This window comes from Lynx canadensis, chromosome D1 (assembly GCF_007474595.2).
Source record: "Lynx canadensis isolate LIC74 chromosome D1, mLynCan4.pri.v2, whole genome shotgun sequence".
Classification (NCBI taxonomy): Eukaryota; Metazoa; Chordata; class Mammalia; order Carnivora; family Felidae; genus Lynx; species Lynx canadensis.
In genome coordinates this window covers 112,162,654-112,172,545 of record NC_044312.2, presented here as the reverse complement: position 1 = coordinate 112,172,545, position 9,892 = coordinate 112,162,654, and the positions used below count along the sequence as shown (strand labels likewise).

Here is a 9,892-nt window from a genome sequence, read left to right as displayed (position 1 = left end):
TCCCATCTGGCTGGCTGCTGGCCAGGGGCCTGACGGAGGTGGAGGCCAGGGGAGCAAGAGAAGGGAGGGGGGCTGTGGCTTTCCCCAACACTCTGTCTGAAGCCCTTCCTCACCGGGGTCCCTAGGGGACAGGGTCCCCCCTCGGGCCAGGGGCCACCCGGAAGCCGCTGCTCCCCCAGGACAGGGATGGCCGCCACCCCCCCTCCTGCCCCCCGCTCATGGCTTTCGTCTCCCTCCTCGGTGGTCACCAGACTCCTACAGCTTTTCTCGGATCTTCCCCGGGCTCCCTCGGCTCTGTCTCCACTTGGCGGTCTGTCCCTCCCTCTCTGTCTCCAGCTCTCCCGTTTTTTCCCCTCTCGCGGCGGCCTCTCTTGCTCTCCAGCGCTGTCTGTCGCTGTGCCTCTTTTCTCTGGCTCCCCCGACCCCCTCCCGCTTCCCCAGCCCCCTCTCTGGCCGGCTGCTGGGACCCGAGCCTCCGAGGCCGCCCGACGTGCGCCAGCCTCGCCCTCCCGGATTCTGCCAGGTTGGGGGGCGCCGCAGGATAAAGCGCCTCCCGGCCCGGGCCGCCCCTCCCCGCCCCGGGCCACCAGGACAGCGTCGCGCTCCAGCAGGGAGCCCCGGGCGCAGACCCAGCCCCGGGGTCCCCCACGCGCGCCCGCGCCCCGGGGCCCTCCCCTCCGCCGCGCTCCGCGGCCCCCTTCATTATGCGCCTCCTTTAATGGGCGTTCGCCAGCGCGACTTCCCCGCAAGTTGTTTTCGCGGACATCAGTCATCGGCGGCGGTCCCATTGTGCCGGGGGATTGATGGGGGGCGGGAGGGGGTGACAGGGCCTGGGGCGGCCGCCTCGAGGCCTCGGTCTATAATTTTCGGAGGCATAATTGGCCTGGGGGAGGGGGCGGGGGCGGGGCGGGGCGGGAAGGGCCCTTTCGGAGCCGGGAGGGCGCGCGGGGGCGCGGAGCCGCGGCTCGACGGCGCTGCGCGGGGGGCGCCCGGCCCGAACCCCGCGCCCCGCCGGGCTCCCCGCCCCTCCCGCGCCTCCGCCCGGGCACCACGTCGGCCTTTTGTTGCCGCACCGTCTTTTCTTCCCGCGCTGTGCGCAGCAACGGAAATTTCACCGGATCCCGGGTGAAAATTAAAGGAGGTGCCTCCCTCCCTCCCTCCCTCCCTCCCTCCCTTTCTCTCTCCCTCTCTCCCCCTCTCTCTCTCTCTGCCCCCCCTCCCTCTCCCCCCCAGCCCCCGCTCCCTCCCGCCCCGCCCCCGCTCGCCGCGAGTCCGCACCGCCCCGCGCGCTCCGAGCGCCCCGGCCCCGCTGCCGCCCCTTCCATGGGCGCCGCGCTCGCCTGCAGCCGCCGCCGCCGCCGCCGCCGCCGCCGCCGCCGCGGGGCGGGCGCGATGCCACGATGGGCCTGATCTGGCTGCTGCTGCTTAACCTGCTGGAGCCCGGCTGGCCGGCCGCGGGCCCCGGGGCGCGACTGCGGCGCGATGCGGGCGGCCGCGGCGGCGTCTATGAGCACCTCGGCGGGGCGCCCCGGCGCCGCAAGCTCTACTGCGCCACCAAGTACCACCTCCAGCTGCACCCGAGCGGCCGCGTCAACGGCAGCCTGGAAAACAGCGCCTACAGTGAGTGTCGAGGCGGCGGCGGCGGGGGCCCCCGGTGGGGGGGGGGAGCGGGGTCCGGAAGGGCCTGGCGCGCCCAGGGTGCCCGCCGGGGTCCCCCGCCGCCTCCTGACGTCGGGGAGACGAGCGCGAGGGGAGCTGGGGGGAGGGGGGGTCACGTCCGAGGGCACGCGCGGTAGACACCCCCGGGGCGCCCCGCCCGGCTGGGTCCCGGGGCCCCGGCAAGTTTGAGCCCCGTGAGTTGGTGGGAGAAAAGGCGCCGGACGAGGCGGGTAGGGTCTCCTACTATTTTGACGACCTCTCCTCCTCGGGCCGACCCCGGGGCGCCCCGCCGGCCCCTCCGCCCTCCTGGAGCGCGGCCGCCGCCGGGAGAGTCATTTCCCGGGGCCCGAACCGCCGCCCTCGGCCGCAGAGCGACAGGCAGGGCGGGCGCCGCCTCGGTGTGCGGCCGCGGGATACGAGCTAGGCGCGCGGAGGGACGTCCGCCCGGGTCCGGGGGCACAGGTGTGCTCCCGCCCGGCCCCACGGCCCGGATCGGGCTCCAGCGGGAGCCCCGCGGGCGCCGGGGTTTGGCTCCTCTGGCCGTGGGGACCCGGGCTCGGGCTGAGCCTCCGGGAGAGGAGCGCGGGGGCCGGGGGCCGAAGCAGCTCCGCTTGGCCGGGAGCGGGAGACCCGAGCTCGGGGCGAGGCAGGGACGCAGCGGGGAGCGTGGGAGCGTGGGGGGGGACCCGGTGTCCTGTGTGGCAGCCCGCGGCGCTCGCCCCCGCGCCGAGCGTAGGAAGCCGCGCGGCGGCGGGAAACCGCTGCTTCCGCGAGGAAAGCCGCAGCCCCGGGAAGGCGCCTTCGGAGGACGCCTCTGGAGCCGCGCGTGGGGGGCGAGCTGTCGCCAGGGCGTCCCGGGGGCCGCAGGATGGGGCTCCCGGAGCGCCCGCGCTCCCTTCCCAGCAACGCCCCGGTTCTCTCCAAATCCAGGCTCCCGCAGAGCATCAGAATCCTTGGAGCGTCCAAGGCAGGCAGCTTGGGGGCAGAGGAGCGCGCGGTGCGCAGCCACCCCTGTCCCGCATCGCGACGCGGCGCCGCCGCCCTCGGCGCGCCTTCCGCCCCCGCTGCGTCCCACGGACGCCAGAGGCCCGCGGCCTGCATGGCCCCGCGTCTTGGCCCTGGGATTGCTGCTGTGCTGGGGGCCCTGGAGAGGGCATCGCTTTGGCTCCAGAGCCCCTTGGAGCCCTTGGGGGGCCGGGGGGGGGGGGACAACGGCCCCACCGGGGCCTTTGTTGCAGGACCTCTGATGAAAAGGCACTCCTGCGTTCAGAAGGAAGCTTAGGGGAGACTTAAAGTCCTTCCGCGCAGCGGGGATGGGACAGCCCAGGTCAGCTTCCCTTTGTGCCCACCGGCGTCTAAGCCCGCTTCCTGCTACTGTCCTCTGTGGCGCTTGGACCCTGCCCTGCACAGTTACCTGCTGCCCAGGCCCGCTGCCAGTGAGTTCCCGTGGCTCCCTCAGTGCCCTGCGCGCAGCAGCCCCGGCTTCACCCCTGCCCCAGACTCCTCAGATGCTGTGGGGTGTAGACAATGCGGTTGGAGAGCTCCCGCACCGCTCTCCGCAGCCGGGGTTGGAGCTCCGGCTCGCCCACGTGGGGGTGGTCTCGGGAAAGTCTCCTAACCCCGGCCGTCTCAGCTGGCCTGTCTGTCGGATCGCGCAGCCGGCTCGCCGGGTGGCTGAGAGGCTCCCGTGTCCCGAGAGACCCCGCACCCGGCAAGTCAGCGGGTAGCAATGTCAGTTTTCTTCCTCCCCTCCCGTGTCGGAATTCTTCTCGTCGGAGAAGCCTTCCCCGACGTTCCCGGGGCTCTGCCTCCCATCCAGTAGTCTCTCCTTTCCCTCAACCTCCCGAGTCAACCCCCCCCCCCGCCCCGCCCCGCTTAAGTGTGTGTTGCCCTCACCTCCCCGAGCCTGGGCGAGGCTTGGGCGGGTCCAGGGGGTCCTCGGCCCCTCGGCGCGGGGCTCTGTGGGGGGCGCGGGGAGTGACACGCCTTCACACCGTTCCCAGGTATCCTGGAGATCACGGCGGTGGAGGTGGGCATCGTGGCCATCAAGGGGCTCTTCTCTGGACGGTACCTGGCCATGAACAAGAGAGGACGGCTGTACGCTTCGGTGAGTCCGATCTCGCACGTGGGCAGGCGTGGATGGGGCGGCCATCTCCCTTGGCCACTCGTTAGGGGACAGAGGGGACATGGGCAGTGTAACGCTCTGTCCGGGGACCCGCAGAACCCGAGCTGGAACCACAGCCTCAAGCCCCGGGGTCTCGACGCCCGGGGCGGCCTCGGCTGTCGGTGGCGGCTGCCCGTGTGATTGCCTTGGGGCACGGACCCCCGGGGAGGACCCCACGGGGTCACACTTGTCTTATGTTCTCCAGTGTCGCTGGTTAGAAGCTGCCCCTCCACCCATTTTTGTTCACCATCGCTGCCCTTCCCCCCACGGTAGCTGAGAGCGAGGCAGAGATTGTCCCCCGAATCTCCACTGAAATAAATAGACCCGGTGAGCCGTGGGGTGCCACGCGACTGCCTGCCGGGCAGAGCTTTTCTGCGGGCTCAACCAGGGGTCTCCTGGGGGGACGAGAGAGGGAAGCAGGGCACGGCACAGCCAGCCCTCCCCCCGGGGATGGGAAGGCGAGAGCTGAGAGCTGTTCGTTCTCAGGCCGGAACACAGAGGAAGGACCACAGGGCCCGCCTCCCAGGCACCCAGATTCGGAATCCAGTCTACACAGCCTGGGGCCTCCGCAACAGAAAAGGGTCCGGTGACTCTGTGGGCATTGGCGGTGTCCTTCCCCCAAGGGCAGGGGTGGGGACGCATGGAGTAAAACGCGTGTAAGCAGGAAATTTGCCGTCTCCAACTAGTCATTACGCGCAGTTCGGCTGATACCTCCTTGGGCAATGAGAGGTTTTCCGTCCACGGTAACCTAGACGACGCAGCCTGAGGACCATCTCCCCGCAGCTCCCTCTCTCCGTGCAGCAGTCTCTTTGCAGGGGACCCACACCAGCCTCTCCCTGCCCGGAGAGGTTGGGGAGCTGGGCAAAGTGTGATCAGCAAAACCCTCTTTAAGCTGCCGTCTCGTCCCAGACCTTCCGCCGTTTTGCCGAAGGAGATGGAAAAGCTGGAACGCGCCCAGCTGTTTTGTCTGCCTCAGGGGCCACTTAAGAGAAGCCGTGTCTGGGGGGAGGGACCCCCCCTGGCGCCCAGCCTCTTCCGCAGGTGCTTCTAGAGTCTGCAGACACCCGACGTCACGGCTTCTCAGGATGTGCCCTCAGGCCGGGCTCTGGCCTGACTTTTTTCCTTGAGGGGCATCGTGGCTTCGCCGAAGCCTCAGCCCCGTGCCCCTGGTGCCCGGCGGGCAGGACTGATTTTCTGTTCCTCAAGTGGCCTGAGGCCATCTACAGACGCCCCTTGTCCGTTATGGAGAGGGGCCCCGGTGAGGCGTTCTCGTCGCCTTGCAGGGGTGGTGCCGGTCTTACCGGTCCCGAAGGCCATCATCCGCACTGAACAAGTTCATGGATCGGGCGGGGAGGGCTGAATCCGGAGGGGGAGCCTAAGGCCTTTGCCACGTCTCCCATGGGGGACCCGGGCCCAGGGCTTTGGGGGACAGCACAAAGCATGGCCTGGGGGATCCCCGTGGGTCAGAGTCTACCTGTGGCTGCTATTGGTTAGATCTGACAACGCCGGCTTCGCCTTCCCTTCCCTTCCCTTCCCTTCCCTCCTTCTTTCCTTCCTTCCTTCCTTCCTTTTTTCTTCCCTTCCTTTCCCTTCCCTTCCTTTCCCTTCCCTTCCTTTCCCTTCCCTTCCTTCCCTTCCTCCTTCCTTCCTTCCTTTCTTCTTCCCTTCCTTTCCCTTCCCTTCCTTTCCCTTCCTTCCCTTCCCTTCCTCCTTCTTCTTCCTTCCTTTCTTCTTCCTTTCCTTTCCCTTCCCTTCCCTTCCTCCTTCCTTCCTTCCTTTCTTCTTCCTTTCCTTTCCCTCCCTTCCTTTCCTTTCCCTTCCCTTCCCTTCCTCCTTCCTTCCTTCCTTTCTCTTCCCTTCCCTTCCCTTCCCTTCCCTCCCCTCCCCTTCCCTTCCCTTCCTCCTTCCTTCCTTTCTTCTTCCTTTCCCTTCCTTCCCTTCCTTCCTCCTTCCTTCCTTCCTTTCTTCTTCCTTCCTTTCCCTCCCCTTCCTTTCCCTTCCCTTCCCTTCCCTTCCTCCTTCCTTCCTTCCTTTCTTCTTCCCTTCCTTTCCCTTCCCTTCCCTTCCCTTCCCTTCCTTCCCTTCCTTCCCTTCTTCCTTCCTTCCTTTCTTCTTCCCTTCCTTTCCCCTTCCTTCCTTCCTTCCTTCCTTCCTTCCTTCCTTCCTTCCTCTCTCCCTCCCTCCTATCCATCCATCCATCCATCCATCATCCCCCTGGCATTCATTCCTTCATTCACCACTGCCCCGGGCATCCATATGTCACACTCTCTGCTGGGTATATGCATCGGGATCTTACTACATGTGGATCCGCTCCTGTCATGGCTTCCAGAAGCTCCCCATCGCCCACACGTCACCACCGGGGTGCCTCGGCCCCCAAAGGAGCTGCCCGGACCGCCTTCGGCTCCTCCCTTCCACCATCTTTCCATAACCCCTGTACCCTCCTGAACCCCTCTCGCTTCCCCAGGACCAGCCACGCCGGTCACCCTTCCGTGCCTTTGCCCGACTGCAGTGCCCCCATCAGAAACGCCCGCTAGAAAGGGCCCACCTCTCCCCTAACGACTCTCCAGGTGTCACCTCATGGGCAAGGTACCTCTCAGCCAGCCTCCCCTCACTCCTGCGGCCGCCCTCCCTGCACACCCCCTGCCCGGTGCCCTGGGGCTCAGAACCGGCTGGGGTCGCAGCCACGCCGGCCACAGCCACGCTCTGCCCCAGGCTGGCTTTTCTGGAGCCTGCGAAGGAAAAGCAGCCTCCCCAAGGTGGACGGTTTCAAGGAGAGTTTCAGCAGGTGGCACCAGTGGGTGGGGGGGACTGGGGGGAGGTCCCTGTGGAGGAGAGGGTCTGGGGCGGGACAGCCGGAGGAACCAGCGAGGCTTCGGGAACCGTGGCCGCTGTGAGTCCCAGCTGGGGCACCTGGAGGCCCTGCTAACCTTCCTCCTGGGCCTCCTGACCCCTCTGGGAGCCCCTACAAGATGCAAACTCTGCGCCCCCCCAGGACCCCCCTCGGAGGGCCTGAACTCCTCCCTCTCTGAGGCTCACAGGACTGAGTCCCTTCAGTTGCCCCACAAAGTGCCCCTGCAGTGAGAAAGCCCGCCCTCTGGCTTCCTGATTCATGGCCTCGGCCGTGGGCTACGACACCCTGAGTTTCTCACAGTTTAGCGTGGGGGCCAGGCACCAATGTAGCCGCCTGGCACGGGGGTCAGCCCGGAGCCCACCCGCTCACCCCCGGACGGCCCCTGGTTCCCACGCTAGGCGGGGGTTGAACGCAGACCAGAACGGTGCCACATCCCCGTGATTTGGGGCCTGCCGCCACCCCGGGCCTCAGTTTCCCCGTCTATAAGGTGCGGAGGCTGGTCTTTGTCCGTGGCGTCTGTACTGTGACCCGGGGCATTCTGGGCATCCCCTGAAGGGTGGGACAGCAGAGGGGACAGCAGGGAGGTCCGGAAGAGCTAGAACCCGGCCCCCTTCCCTCTGAACGTACACGTCGTCGGGAGACAGGTGTTTGGTGCTGGAGCATCGTGCGTCCTGTGCCCTTTGCAGGTCACACGCTGCCCACTTCGCGGGCGTGGCTCTGACCAGCCTCTGACCCCCTGAGAACGGGCCTGCGGCCCTTGGGGCCACCTCCACTCGGTAGCAGCCGCCTTTCCCCTCCACAGATGGAGACAGACCATGAGGGTCTCGGGCTCCTTCTGCCCAGCTCTGCCCGTCCCCCAGCCCTGCCCCTGGGCCCCGGGCTGAGGAGGGACGCCCTGGGGGTGCTTGGCACGCCCACCCCTTCGACCCGGGGCGCCCCACGAGGCGGCCCAGGGGACGCTGGTGGAGGCCCCTGGAGTTACCAGTCTGTGCCTCTCGCCCCCCAGATGCCCGCCTCTGAGAAGGCAGCGCCCCGCGTCTCAGCCCGTGCCCCCCAGCCTGCCCCAGGCCCACACAGGCCCCCGCGCACCCCCCACTTGTGCTGGGGCGCCGCCACCCCCAGCCGCCCTACAAGAGCAGCGTCTGTGCGGTTCATGACCTTCCGCCTGGGCTCCAGGCTTCTGGTCCACACGCATGGGGCAGGCGCCCCGAGGCCAAGGCGGCCAGTCTCAGAGCTCAAGGCCCAGAGCCAAGTTTCGTGCAGGCGCCAGGCTCCTGAAAACCCCACGAAACCATCCTTCCCGTGCTCTTCTCAATATTCGTTTCTTTTCTCTCGCACGCACGCTGTTCACAAGGCGTCCGGGGTGCCGTCCTCTCCCTGTGTCCAGACGTCCTGCCAACGTCCGTGTCACCAGCGGAGATTTCGGGCAGGCCCCACGTCCGCTCTGCTGACACCGCCCCGCGTCCCCGTGCCGGGGATGCCTCCCTAGTCAGTGCCTGCGGCGGGGGGGACAGGGCTGGGGGAGCCACAACGCCCGGGGGCTCAGGAAACCGTGGCGGAAACGAGCAGACCCTCGCGCTGAACCCCGAAGGTCAAGGCCGCGGACCCGGAGGGGGAACGGGCACAGCCCGGGCGTGGGAGCGGGTCAGATCGGTGCTGGCCGCGCGCCGGGAGGGAGGAAGGAGGGGAGGGGGGCCCCGCCAAGGAGCGGGGGGTCTTTGAGACCCCGGCCGCCGGCCTCGAGCGCGGGGCCTCCCGCGGCTGACCGAGGCGTCTGGCCCCCTGCAGGAGAGCTACAGCGCCGAGTGTCAGTTCGTGGAGCGGATCCACGAGCTGGGCTATAACACCTACGCCTCGCGGCTGTACCGCACGGCGCCCAGCGGGCCGGGGGCCCAGCGCCAGCCCAGCGCCGAGAGACTGTGGTACGTGTCCGTGAACGGCAAGGGCCGGCCTCGCAGGGGCTTCAAGACGCGCCGCACGCAGAAGTCCTCTTTGTTCCTGCCCCGCGTGCTGGACCACAAGGACCACGAGTTGGTGCGTCTGCTCCAGAGCGGGGCCGGGCTCCGCGGCGGCCCGCCCAGGCCCCCCGGCAAGGGCTCCCAGCCCCGGCGGCGGCGGTGGAGGCAGAGGAAGAGGAGCCGGGGGGGCCGGGCATAGCCCCCCCCCCCACCCACCCCGGACCCGGCCGAGGAAGGCCGTCCACGTTCTGGCCCCAGGCCGGCTCCGAGCCCCCCGGCCGACCCGGCCCAGCAGGTGCGGGCCGGCCGGTGCCCGAGTGCCCACCGTCACAGCCGATCACCGAGGCACGGCAGGTCTCCGGGACGCTCCCCGCTGCCCCCGTCCCTCTCCTGCTCTGCCCGGCTGCCGTGTGCCTCCCGGCCCTCTGCGAGTCTCTGCAGCGCGGTCGGATCGGAAGGGAGCGCCTGCCGAGGGGGGCCGGGCAGGGAGGGCCGCTTTACGTGGGCGGCGTGTGGGTTTCCGTTGGCCCGGAGCCCCCTCGGCCCCCCCCGGGGGAGCCTGCTGTCGCGGGGGCATCTGTGTAACCGAAACATTAAAGCGTTGCATTCGACTAAGCTGTTTGAAAGATTGCGACGCAGCCTGAGCCCGGGGAGACCCTTGCCGTTTTTCCTTGAACCCTGTTTGCTTGCGACGATGACCGCGTCCGTGCCAAATCGCTCTTTTCAGACGTAAGACGTATCCTGAGGAATAGGGCTAACGATGCGTTTTCATGCCCTGGTTTGGAAAGCGGCTGTTTGTCGAAACCAAGAGGTGGTTCGTGCGGACGGAAAGCATAGGCTGATGCGTGTGTGTGTGTGTGTGTGTGTTCCTGTGCCCGTGGGGGCACACGCGTGCATGCATGAGTGTGTGCGTGTGTGCACCTGCACGTGGGGAGAGAGAGAGACGGGTTTCCTTTGTTTGGAACCCCCCCCAAAAAAACTCCCTCCATCGTGAAGCTGTGTCTCCGTGGGCAGTTTTAAGCACCTGTGCGATGTGCCAGGTACGAGCCTCCCTGAACTCCTTCACCCCTGCAACCTGCCGGGCCCAGAGGAGCAAAGGCCGTGCACCTGCTGCCCCCACCATGGCGGTGGGTGGGGTCACCTGAGGCTAGCCGGGGTGAGAGCCAGAGGGCACAGGCAGTGGCTCGCTTTTCTCAGACCTTGCAGGGGGAGAGGTGAGGGGTATGGAACGAGATGCTGCAGGTTCCCGGCGTGGCCCCC

General features: G+C 68.0%; 1 protein-coding gene across 1 annotated transcript; it reads left to right on the top strand.

Annotated features, from left to right (window-relative positions):
* Nucleotides 1-1,400: 1,400 nt before the first annotated feature.
* Nucleotides 1,401-8,831, top strand: FGF3 (fibroblast growth factor 3). Its single transcript, XM_030333859.1, has 3 exons — nt 1,401-1,620; nt 3,663-3,766; nt 8,463-8,831. Exons 1-3 carry the CDS (start codon nt 1,401-1,403, stop codon nt 8,829-8,831), a joined length of 693 nt encoding a protein of 230 aa, XP_030189719.1.
* The last annotated feature ends 1,061 nt before the right edge of the window (nt 8,832-9,892 follow it).

Coding starts and splice junctions, on each gene's coding strand:
- FGF3 (XM_030333859.1), top strand. CDS start 1,401: ATGGGCCTGATCTGGCTGCTGCTGCTTAACCTGCTGGAGCCCGGCTGG. Junction 1,621..3,662: donor CCTGGAAAACAGCGCCTACA/GTGAGTGTCGAG, acceptor CACCGTTCCCAG/GTATCCTGGAGATCACGGCG. Junction 3,767..8,462: donor GAGGACGGCTGTACGCTTCG/GTGAGTCCGATC, acceptor GGCCCCCTGCAG/GAGAGCTACAGCGCCGAGTG.